The sequence below is a fragment of the Vipera berus genome (assembly GCF_964194415.1).
Source record: "Vipera berus genome assembly, chromosome: 6".
Lineage (NCBI taxonomy): Eukaryota > Metazoa > Chordata > Lepidosauria > Squamata > Viperidae > Vipera > Vipera berus.
This window is the reverse complement of record NC_138208.1, coordinates 23,750,748-23,764,054: the sequence shown is the minus strand read 5'-3', so window position 1 is coordinate 23,764,054 and position 13,307 is coordinate 23,750,748. Positions and strand designations below refer to the sequence as shown.

Here is a 13,307-nt window from a genome sequence, read left to right as displayed (position 1 = left end):
CCTCCCACCAATAAGCATTCTGGACCAAAACAAATTAAAAAAATGATAGGGAATTTCTAGAAGCTTGATATTTAACCAAATTAGATATTAATAGACACATGGAGATAAACCATATTTACATACCATTCAAAAGAGACAATAAAAAAAGCCAAGAGGGAAACAAAAAGACCAGAACATACCCTCTCCAACAACTTTACATCCAGATGAGCAGGGATTAACACCAGGCAAACAATCAAGCAAAAAACAATACCTACTATTTCAGTGGTATTAATTTTAAGCACCAGTAACACAATGCAAATTAAACATGTAAAGAATTTCTTAACTTCTTAGGTTACTTTTATGGGTATACAAAGCAGACAGCACAAAAGAATGTTGATGACAGAATCCATTGGAAGTTAGACAACTACAAGAAATTTGAATTACTGTAATAATATCCACAACTAAGGAACTTCCTGCTTTGGTTGGTCACTTTCATCAATTAATTATCTTGTCCCAGAATCACACAGTTGGAATTGGGTGGCCTTATAAATCTTGCAATAAATAAATGCAAAAGTACTAATTGCACAATTGGAAAAATTTCACTACTGTACATATTAATCATGTATGTTTTTTTAAAAAAATATGTAACCCTTTTTATGTAACTCTTATTGTTATTTATAATGTTATATTGCACTGGTTTCAATAGTAGCCAGCTACATTGAATGACTCATAAACTTTAAAAGAAGCAATACTTCTATATATAAATGGAGTAAATCTATTCAGTTAATGCTGTTGTGAAACTGTTATGGCTCTTCTGTTACAAGATTATGATAGCTATAGCAAAACCAAAGGAGAATACACCATTATGGACTCCCTTCTTAGAAACTTCGCTTTTACTGAATAAATGTGAACAATATAAAGCAAATGGCTAATTGCAGTGGGAGAATCCTCAAACTCTTTCAAGGTTGTGCATGTTTTTTTCATTCAATTTTATTGAATTTCAGCTTTCATGAATTCTACCAAGCAAATGTTGAGAGTTATTAGAAACTTTTGGTGGCCCATGTTTTCCATCTTAACAAATAAAATAACCATGTAGTAGTCTTCTCCAACCTGGTCTTTTCCAGTTACTACCATTCCTAACAGCCTTTGACATTACACTATCTGAAGATTAGTTCAACTATAGACTAATAGATATAGAAAGAACCAGGTTGTAAAAACAGACAATTTCAGAGCATATTACTGACTCCATATTTTCTGTGACTGATAGGTCGCTATCAATGTTCATTTCAGTGTTCACCATGTAGATGAATCACTATTTATTTATTTACTTATAAACTATTCTACTTACCACAATGGATCATTGAACACAGCAATGTGTGCATACGCATAATAAAATAAAATCAAATTAGGATGAAATTAGGAACTAATTAGGAATTAGGAGCTGAAGTTTGTTTAGCAGAATAGTCAAAAGGAAAGAAACAAAAGTGTGCTATTCGCTGAGCTTGTCGATCAGATGGTCGGCAGTTTGGCGGGTCGAATCCCGAGTGCCGCGTAACAGAGTGAGTGCCTGTTACTCGTCCCAGCTTCTGCCAACCTAGCAGTTCAAAAGCACGTAAAAATGCAAGTAGAAAAATAGGGACCACTACGGTGGGAAGGTAACAGCATTCCGTGCGCCTTTGGCGTCTAGTCATGCCGGCCACATGACCACGGAGACGTCCTCGGACAAGCGCTGGCTCTTCGGCTTTGAAACGGAGATGAGCACCGGCCCCTAGAGTTGGAAACGACCAGCACGCATGTGCGGGGGAACCTTTACCTTTATGTTTCTTCATCAAATCTTTTCCACTATTGTTCACGTTCTTTATTGGCAATTTCTTGATTGGAGTATTGTTTACACCTTGATTGTGGGTCTAGTATTAATTTTGGTGTTAAATTCTGCTTATCTGGGTGTTACTTGCTGGAGAGGAGATGTTTATCCCAATACCCCAATCAAGGAACTGCCAACTCAGACAAACAAGCTAACTGTAAACAACAGTCTAATCAAGGAACCACCAAGAACACTTCCACCAACACTAAAAGGGCAGCCACAAGTACATAAACTGAAAGCACACCCCATTCCTTTCTAAGCACCGATGATTTTACTCAGATTGGTAATGAAACATCTGCAAGAAAGCAACCAAGTTCAGAGAGCATCAAGCACCCCACAAAACTCTTAATTAAAATAGAATTATTTATAGTTTTCTCTTTTGTGTACAAAATATTAAGAGGAATTATATTATGCCTTTCTTATTTCCTTTTTGTAATAAAAGTCATATTTGTAATCCACTAATCAGAATATATGCTTAGACTCTGAATACAGCCAATTTCTAAAATAATCATCACAATTATTTTAAACATAAATAAACCCAAACTAAATAGGTCAACAATTCTGTTGTTCTTATTTTGGAAATTCTATGTGATACAAACAATAATTAAACCTTATCACACTTTGAAAACATACAGTAAAGAGAGTATATTTAAAAACATGTATGAATAAAAATATTTATATGAGAACATTACTCATTGTCAAAGTAACTGCAAAATGTTTATAATAATAGAATGACTAATTTTATAAATATTTTGTAGAGTAATTGCTTGACATCTAAATCACATTCCTAGAACACAGGAGTGAGAGGACAGGACAAAATTCCATCTGGCACGTTGTTAATGGCCACTCTAACAGTGTCATAACAGTGTCATATTTCTTGTTCTCTGTAAGGATTTGAAAGTCTCACCTTGCAGCAATCAAAGACCCTAACGGTTTAACAGAGTGATAATAGTGAGCTTATCTTATTCTGTTTTTCTTATATCTTTATACATTTAATACACATTCTTCCTTCTTATATATCTTTCTTTTTATATCATCATAAAGATAGTTACAGAAGAAGAAATGAGAGGGATTAGAAGTAAATGAATGTATGACTAAAGGCACTTCTTTATTCATCGCACTACTGTAATTCTGTGGCCTCCTATTAGCAAGTCAGTCAGTATAGAAATCCTCATCTATGATGACATAAATGTTTATAAATGTTGTCAAATTTTAATTTTAATTTAGCAAATTAAATTCAACAAAATAAAACAATTCCAGGAATTCAATTTGAACTAGCATTTTGAAAAATTACTCTTGCTAGTTCAAACTGAATTTCTGGAATTGTTTTATTTTGTTGAATTTAATTTGCTAAATTAAAATTAATATTTGACAACGTTTATAAAAGGTAAGAATCCAGTTACATAGAATGAATCTATTTCATGGTGAAGATGCTTATGACTGGGTCAAGTCTGTCCTCAGCCATGGAAGCTCACTGGATGGTTTTGAGTGAACCACTGTCTCTACCTGACCAGTCTTGAAATATGGTCATGAAAAACTTGCAAAGGGAGTGCTGGACATGGTGCTTTGAGCTACTAAAAGGAAGCAGGATAGAAATCTAACCAATATATCAAAATATGTTGGATACAAAGCAAAAATGAAGTATTATCATGGTTTTGCAGTCACTTGGAAATCTAGGGAAAAGATTTGACTTATGGCAACATAAAAATATTATGCAAGAAGTGGTTATCTGATTCCAATTTTATATGATATTCCAACAGAGATCTATTGTTACTCCTTGGACCTAAAATCTTTTTTCCCCTTAATGATGAGAAACAAAAGTTTAATGTTACTGAAGCTCCCCTTTAAGATCATGTAAAATTGAATGCAAAAGTAATTTAAATCTTAATACATTATAAAACTCTTAGAACTAAACATATAAATTTGCTCATATTCTTCCTATGGAAGAGAGAAAATGATGGCCCCCATTCTTGTGCTTTGCACCTTTATTTTATTTATTTGCATGGCTGTTCATTTGACACACAATTTAGAGTGTTTGAAACAGTAAGTTTCAAACACTAATAAAAAATATCAACCCAAATTAAAATACAGCATTCCTAGGGCAGTGTATAATAACCCTCGAACAAGGAGTTCCGCTAGCCTTCTGGCCCAGGGCTTGTGTTCACTGACACAAGATCCCAGTGTATGTTGAAGAGCTATCTGAAGAGCTTTCCTTCCATAAACACAGTGCTTTCTGTTGTATGGAACTATGAATAAATTTCCTCTTCTGCTTTTTCCTAAGACTTAAGGACACGGAATTAGCTGTGGTCTTCCCTCTTTTCCACAAGAGCATCTCCAAAGTTCCTCTTTGAAGTTGGCCACCTTAACCTTTTCACTTTAATGGCATTTTCAGGCTACGGACAGATGCTAGAACTGTACTAAAAAAACCCAGGTAACTGCACATCTTTTCCCCCTAACATTCATAGTCATTCGTATCCAGTGCAATTTATTACTTTCCATTCCAAGACTCTCATTAATTTCATCCATCCACCCATCCATCCCTCAGCAATGCCCATAACAACTGCGATGGGAACAATATAACAATATAAAATGCAGCATTTGTGTTATGATGTCATCATATTTGTGTTGTCATTTGCCTCCTATCTCAGCCCACCAGCACCCTTATTATTTGATGTATCCTCAAACTGTCAGAATTAGATAAAGAGTGTACATAAAAGCAGAAAAACTGAATAGCAACATTTCAAACAAGAAAGATTAAAAACAGATTAGCCAATGTCTTTTGAACTTTTTCATATAAGAACAAATGCGTAACCAAAAGTAGGCTTAAAAATCTTTTGAAGAGACTGAAAACATACTTTCCTTCACTGCAAGATGCAGCAAACCAGAATTTCTTTTATCTAATTAAAGCTAATCTTGGGATAGTAAAAATGTGGTCATATTAAATGCTGTTAATTAATTAAGGCACTGTAGCATAAAAGATAAGACAATCGTATCTGCTTAATAGATATTGCATAAAAAGATTTGTTCAAATTTGAATCCAATTTACACTTATAAGTATCTGGATGATCTCATGGAGTGTTAGTCCTTATTTTACTTTAAAAACAGGAACATGGAAAATATTAAAAAAAATTATTTATAAGAAGCAGATATGGATATTTTATTTTTCTCCCCAAGTGCAAATTTTCTGAAAAAAATAATAATATTTACCTTTGAAACAAGAAGTGAAATTACTTCTTTCATGGTTTCTTCAATCAAATCATCAATTTTCGAATGATATTGTTGCTGTGGTTCAGAAAACCAAAGTAGCATTAGTATATTAAATGAGCACAATGCTATTTGTCATAAGTCACATTTGCACAAAGGTACAAAAACCGACAGATCAGAGTTATTTAAAATTATTAAAGGAATAAAGCCTTGAAAATGATCCACCCACAAATTACTTTCTTTCATACAATATCCAGAAAAATTTCCCATCTATGCATTTGAGTTAAGCAGCTAATGGGGTTATTATTTAGATGCAGCAAGGTCTTATGCAAGAAAAGGAATGTGAAGGATATTTTTGTCTTCTATGTAATTAAGGTAGCTATGTATTCCTCTACCCCTGAAGGGCTGATTTAGCTGCAAAAGCAAGACGAGAAGAAGATTTAGTAAATAAACCACTTTCTGTCTGATAACTCTCATTCACATGTTATGTTCTTCAGAAATAAAATGAGTGGCCAATTGTTTGCTCTTCAAAAAACCCTTTTAAGAGTGAAGTGAGCTGCAGGTTATACAATTCCTATACAATCTGCTCTAAAATGGGCAAAAAATAAAAAATTAATCAGAAAACCTGAAGGATGGTAATAAATTACTCAACCATAAAATATATAATAGCTAAATCAGTTGCCGCTCTCCATCTTTCTACTACTGCCTTTTTCTCACTAATGAAAACATTTTCTTTAAGAAACACATTTTAAATCTGAAAGACTTTCACATTCTGTTTTTGATAATAATAAAGCAAGCGTCCATCCTGCAATTTGTGGGAGCAAAGGCTCTTTCTTTTATTCTGAACATATATTCATTCAAAAAAGTAATTCTTCCATCAGAACATTTGTTTGAAAGCAAAGAATGCTCCACTAGCCCACTTCACAAAAAATGTGTCTTATAAAGACTAACCCTATCTTGATGGTTCAAGGCTACATGAATCAGCAACAGCATAATGCTTTGAATAAAGAACAGCCAGCATCAGTCTAAACATTCACTCAACTTTGTAAGAGCCCATGGCATATTCTTCTGAAATTTAGGGTACCTGAAGGCAATTTACTTCCTTTTTCAAAGTGTTACATATAGTAACTACTTTTAAGAAAAGTATGTTAAGCATGATCCCCAGTGCTTGGTTTATCTAGGCAAACTACTGAAGCTATCAACCTTCCCTAACCCCTAACCTTCAAATGTGCTGGCCCTACAGCTCTGCTAAGCCCAAACTTTCTGTAGGATATGTGATGTCAAAGAGTTCCACATGCTATAATGTAACCCATAGCTACAACTGTCACTAGAATAATCATGTCAAGATTATAATCACAGAAAATGGTGTGTTTTCTTCTCTCCTTCTGCAATGGGAGAGACAAATGCCAGGCTGGATGGCTTTCTAATTCTGGCTGCTTTTCTGTTACATGAAAGACTGAAGGATTTTGGATATTTAGTGCAGTGGAAATGGTAGTTGTTGGAAGGTGTCCTTACAATGAGTACCAATGCTTGCTGTTCAGAACTTATTCCCCTTTGTCATTTCAACAGTTGCCAAGGAAAAGTATCTAATTGCAAAGTTGATGGTTATGATATCATATTCACAGATCTCAATGGGATTTTTTTAAATAAATGATAGGAATGATAGCTAGTTAGCTGTGCAATTTCACCCTTTCATAAATACTCACTAGACACACATAAAAATTTTGAAAATGTCAAATTGGGGGGGGGAAGCGCATAATATATCAATTGATTTCCCCTCCATTTTGGGGCACTGATTGAATTAATTAATGGCATCCTCCTATTAGTCCTATTTCCTATTAGCAGAAATACTGTGATTGTCTCATATTTTAGTATTCCATATCATTAGAAGTAGTAACAGTGGTCTGTTTTAAAAGGATTGGGAAGTAGGAACAATGCTGTGAGGAAGTGCCCATATATAATGTAATTATAAATGTAGACATTGCTGTCAGGTTTTGCTGAATAAAGGTGTGCAAATCACCTGATTAGGCATTTTTGCTCCTCTGGATCTAACATTTTGCTTGCAAAGACCTACTGCTGGTTTAATAGGTTCCTTCTTTGAGATTAGAGTTTGATTCTTGTAAAATCTAAGAAAAGCTACAACCTGTTTTGCCTATAGTGACACTTAAATAGAGTAGATTGCATTATCTGATATCTGTATGCTGGTCTGTGACTGTAATAATGATTTGATTTGATTATCTGATATTGGAAAAATTTGGGGGATTCTTTTAAAAAACTACAACAAAGAATTAATTAAGACATGACATGAGAGGAATATGATAAAAGATGTAGATGGTCAGACAGATGGTCAGATAAAGCAAAAGCAAAGTCCTCCCACTGACACTGGGACACACATGATAATTGTAGTGTTGTTTGAATAATGAAAGGTTAATAAAAATGAGAAAGTGGTGGGTTTGAGAATGGCAGATAGAGCACTAATGAAAAGCAAAACCGTTTTGAAAGGTTTTTGTTTGTTTGAAAGTTGCAAAGGAGAGCTGATAACTTTTGCTTTTCCATTGATCATAATTACCCAAAAGGAAGACAGATTTTTCTCCAACTCCAGATAGGTACTTGCTTAATTGAGAAGGGTGTGTGTGTTTCATTTTACATTCCATAGAGAACACATTAGAAGATATTTTAGAAAACAACCAAATGGGTGAAGAAAAAAATGATTACATTTATTACATTCTTGCTGAAAAGCAAAGATTAGCTTCAACCTTGATGCTATAAATAAATCATTTTAGGATTAGGAAGAATCCTTTAGAATGCAGTATATGGTATGTTTTGAGAAGTCCAACTAATACAGTGATAAGTCTTCTGTTCTTTCATATTCATATGAAAATATATGTGACATTCCCCAGTTTTGCATAATTATCTGCCAATTTTTTTTTACTCAATCAACAATTGGGAAAAATGATTCCCTTGAACTACATTGTCTAGGTCTGTTTTCATTTTGTTTAGGGATATATAATCAGAAATTATAAATTCTACCCAAAGCAAGTAAAGATAGAAACACTTTGGAAAAAAAAACAAAAACAAAATTTAAAGTAATGAACTTACCCATTGATTTGCAAACTGGTTGATACCCCGAAAGCCCCCCCAAAAGAAGAAAATTGAGAAAAAAATTGTGAAAATAATTATAAAATAATATAGAAAACAGCAATCTTAGCTGACTTAATGAAAAGCTTGTTTAAATAAAAACAGAATACAACAAAGATGGCTACAAAGATAAATGCACATAAATAGCACAATTTACTGCAAAGTAAAACAGTATGGTACTGTAGCATTGTGAATTTGAAAAACCCAAGAAAGATCTGTGCTCTAATTGGTTTGGTAGTTACCAATGCTTCTTGGAGGAAGCAAGTTCTGGCATTTTCATCTCCTGTTCAACAGAAGCATTTGCCCCTTTTATGGCCTCTCTTTGGTATTTTGTGGGGAATGGTTTGCAAGAAAAGACAGACTCCTCTATTTGAAGCTATCATTTTCTTGCAGCTCATGACTCATATGTATACCCAATAATATGTAACTTGGTCCTAATTTTTAAATTAATTAATTTTTTGTGTTTGTGTGTAAGTGTGTATCTCACACACAAACACACAAATGAATTAATGTTTGGCATAAAATTACCCTGAAACCTTTTGCATCTTTATTAAGATTTGTCATCATGAATGTTCCTGCTGGAATTCTCTTACCTCCTGCCCACCATTCAGAATACAAAGTTTAGCAGTTTGCTTCTTGGCATCAACTAGTACGTTGAACATTGTGCATACAGAAGAAGGAATTCGCAAATCTGTTGATTTGTTTGTCTTCTGCACTTTGAGTTCAAAAGCAGCTCTTGTTCTATTAATTGAAACATGGGATTTACAGAAATAGAAAGATTTGTCAGTCATATTTTAAATAAACTAAATGAAAAGGGGAATTCAGTGAAAACATGTGAAAGGCAAATATGAAATGTTTAGATGCGTGTTACATTAACTAATGTGATTATCATATTTATAAGTTCTAAATTCCGATAGTCCTCTCAAGGTTAGATACTGATTTAACAAAATAGCTGCTTGTCGAAGCATAGTCCAGATAAAGCACAGATTGTTGAATGTTTTCTGCACAAATTTCAAATTAACAAAAGCTGATCATAGACCCCATTATAATATATTCAAGGATTCCTGACAATTAAAAATGTTAAAGAGTTTCAGAACATGTGGCACATTTTAAATGAGCAGGGGAATAGATGGAAAAAGCATAATAATTGTTCCTTTACACAAATAACTCCCACAGAGGTATAATTCAGAAATAACTGGCATGGTGAAGCCAAGAATAGATTATGGTAGAATGATTAACACCAGAAACAATTAAAGATCAGTGGACATATTATACTTTCCTCTGCTTGATGAATCTAATATCATAATTGTACCAGGACACTGTGTTTATGGCAGCATGGTGAAATATGGCTAGTCTGACCAGTCCATATGTACTGCTACCATTCTTTCAGAAGATATTTATAGTAGTCATGATGTAGAGTCCTTGTGCATGACTTCAATAATCAAATATATACAATTTATCATGAAATGTTTTTACTTCTGCCTATTCATTCAGTCATTTGTTTAGCTCTAGCTTGTATTAGTAACCTGAAAAACAATAAGTTCTTCAAGAGCTTGAAAATGGAGGATACTATTGAATACTTTTTCTAAGAATCTTCATTTTCTTCATGTGTAGTGATTGGGGTTCATTTTGCCATTTTGTCAGAAAATTCACCATATGCTACTTACATAAAGCCTACTTATGTGTAAATGCCAGGATTTGAATCCCAACTCGAGGAGCATTTCTTGCTGAACATTCCAAGAACCATGAACACATTGTGCTAAAACTCCATAATATGCGGAGTTGTCACTTGGCATTGTGGGACAGAGAGGAAAGTTTTGTGCAGGAAATTTTGCTTCAATGGATTGGCTTATCAGCTTAAGCAATACAAAGTAATCCATGAAATTGAAGGACATATATGGAAACAGAACATTAGCATCTGGTGCTAATTTTGGTCTAATGGTTAAGGCGCCAGTGTGGAAAAGGGAGACTGTGAGTTATAGTCCCCTTGCCCCTCCAGTACATAAACCAAGGCAATCAGTATGCATTTCTGAATGTTAGCCCTAAAAGATTTGTCACCATGTAATGATATATAGAAATGATCTTAGGAGATGAGAGAAAGAGCCACAGACTATAGACAACTATCATATAAGATATCTCAGCCATAGGAGGGAAGGGAAGCATTTCAGAAGGGACCCTCCCTAGTTTTCTAGATAGTAAAAGGAAAGAAATAGTTTCAGACTTGCAAGATTCTGTCAATGTAACCATGCAATAAAGATAGAGTTAGTACTCATAGTTGTGTTTTTTATCTGGACTACCTCAAAGGGTTAACAGATTAACTCGTGATAGGTACCAGCTGAAACCTGTGGCATAAATGAGGTTCCACTGGAGCTCTGTATCTGTTGCTACCTATTCTTGCTTTCAATTCATCCGTCTCCTTTGTATGCATAGTGAACATAGCAAAGTAAACAGAACAGTCATTTTTCCTTTGCCCTGTGCTCTTATACAGATCAGGCCTACCAAGAAGTGATGAGGAAGTATACTTACCCAGAGATATAACCTGTTTCTTAATTAAAATATCTTCCCAAAGGTCCTTTACAGTCTGGATCTGGATTGATTTTTTTACAATTATTATATAAATTAGATATAAAGTTATGAACACATACCTTTTGATGCAAGCTTCTATCATATCACTAGCCATAAGTTTAAGTCTCTGTTCTAAGTGATGGGCAAACTCTGGTTCTGGCCAATGGAGATCTAAGATGAACATCTGTAGGGCATCCAGTTTCCAGAAGAGGTCTTCTGATGTTGCTGACCCATTACTAACAAACAAAAAAATTACTATTATACTTGAACCAGAGCACAAGATAAAGTATACTATAAATACTATTTCTATATTTATAAGCATTTCAGCTACTTGTCATAAACAAGTGACCTGGGATCACTATTATTTTGCTGTAATTACTGGGTAGCTTTGTCATACAAATCTGGTGTGGCTCTAACAGTGGTTGATTTCAGCTTAGAGAGAAAGGAACAATTCAGGCATGAGCAGTAGGGTTATTTAATGTACTGAAGCTATGTCATTTCAGGTGTGAACCGAACAGAGCTGAGCAGGAAGAAGCAATCTGATCTTAAGACAGGGCTTTGATATTGATAAAAAAAATGGAAGTTTGGAATTTATTTATCTAAGTTACTCTGCTGACTTTTACAACTTGGTGGTGATGATTTATGCACATTATTGCTTAATATCATTTAATTTTCTCCCACAATATAACAACAGAAAAATATCACGGAGCACTGCTTTTAATCCCATTAATGTCCTAATTGGAGTCAATGGTGTCAAGAAAGAAGTCAGGACTCCATCATCATTTCTGGTCCAATTCTTGGGGACTTTACAGAGGTAAAGTTGAAATTCTGATATTATTTCATATCTACATAAATACATCCTTAACAGTAAATTAACTATTAAAAAACAAAAGCAAAACACTAGCACTAATATTACAATCTTAACATGTGTAAATTCTTGTTTGTTGTGTCTGACGGAAAATTACTATTCATGCTAAGTACTGGGAATGGGCCGAAAATGATTTATTACACAGTAAAGGATGGGGAGGATACCAGGCCGTTTATGATAATTTTGTTGCTACAAATGATACAACCGGTTATTTTCAATCAGATGTTTCAATTTCATGTGTGCGTCCATGTGTGTGCATGTGCATGTATGTGTATGTATGTATTTGCTGATAATATTGTTAATAGAATAGAATAGAATAGAATAGAATAGAATAGAATAAGAATAAGAATAACTTTATTGCCACTTTGTACATTAATCGGCATATATTAAAATGAAATTTCATTGCATACAGCTCTCAAAGGATCACCACCTCTAATATACACTACATAAATATGACAAAAATACATACAGAATTATGCATATACCCACATATATTATATGACATGGAGAAACAACAGTCTAGTTCTGTTATAAGCTATTTCCATAATGTGCACTGATTAGACTTGAAGTCTCTCATGGTCATATAGTGTTCTATCATGAGAAATCAAATCTTAGACTTTTGTGACTGTTCTATGTAAAAAGCAATATATGATTACTATAGTATTAGCCTTATTTATACCTCAGATTTTATAGAATTTACCAATGATAATTCTGTCATTATAGGCTTGGGTTCAAGTTCACCCAGTCCTTGAAGGCAAGTGAATTTATTATTGTGAAGGTCATATGTAGTGGCGAAGGCAGAATGCATTCCAAATGCAGAATGCAATTGTGTCCAGCCTATTCATCTCCAGCTTCCACAGAAGAACAAGATATGAGGAATTCTTAATAAACTTAGATACTCAGGAGCATTCAGAAACCCTGTATGTTTCCTAATTTTCAGGTAGTTCTCATCACTCCCAGCACAAAGGAACAACAACAACAACCAAACAGAATTACAGATACAGAACTACAATCTAATTAGCTGTATATGAAAAATAGGATGTATGTTAGCCTTCAGCATCTATATAGCATGTTTTTTGTCTGATGAAGCATCAACCCAGAAAGACCAGTGAAGTATTTATAATCTGAGTAAAGCTCTCAATAAAGGAAAAACATTTCTAGAGTTATTTTATGCTGGTCCTGAGATTTACAAGATGCCACAATTGACAAATACAAATTAGATCAGCTTTGATATTTTTATAGAGCCAGTGTCATACATTTTGAAAGCAGTATTTCCACTTCAAAGTTTGGCTATTTATTACCTAAGAATTCAGATTGCAAAAGTGTAATTTCATGCCTTTAAGAGACCACTGGTTCTGCCTAATTCCAGATCCCTGGCAACTGATTTAGAGTGATAGGTTCTTAATCACTGAGTCACAGTGCCCCAAATCGTGTTAAATATAGCTCAAAACTATAATTTTATTTGTTGGCTCATTTTGTTGGACTCATTAACCCATAGGAATGTGTGTCTCCTCTTGCCTCACTTGACCATTTACATTCCTGATACTACAAACAAGCCTCTGAGTTAGCACAGAGGTCTTATTTAGAACTGTAAAAGTGAGCACTGAATGGAAATGAAAGAGTATCTTTGAAAGAGAACTTCTCTCCTGGCTAATTATATACCCTTTCTTTCTTTTGCAACACATTGTT

At 34.1% G+C, this 13,307-nt stretch overlaps 1 protein-coding gene across 4 annotated transcripts in view; it reads right to left on the bottom strand.

Moving 5' to 3' along the window:
* The window catches only part of CADPS2 (calcium dependent secretion activator 2), a 373,090-nt gene that overhangs the window by 62,592 nt on the left and 297,191 nt on the right, over window positions 1-13,307 (bottom strand). For all 4 annotated transcript variants that reach the window (XM_081331670.1, XM_081331671.1, XM_081331672.1 and 1 more), the window contains 3 exons: window positions 10,831-10,986; window positions 8,779-8,926; window positions 5,051-5,125 (listed from right to left, as the gene is read on the bottom strand). In XM_081331670.1, coding sequence (XP_081187796.1) covers window positions 5,051-5,125; window positions 8,779-8,926; window positions 10,831-10,986 — 379 coding nt within the window. The remainder of the gene's footprint in view (window positions 1-5,050; window positions 5,126-8,778; window positions 8,927-10,830; window positions 10,987-13,307) is intronic.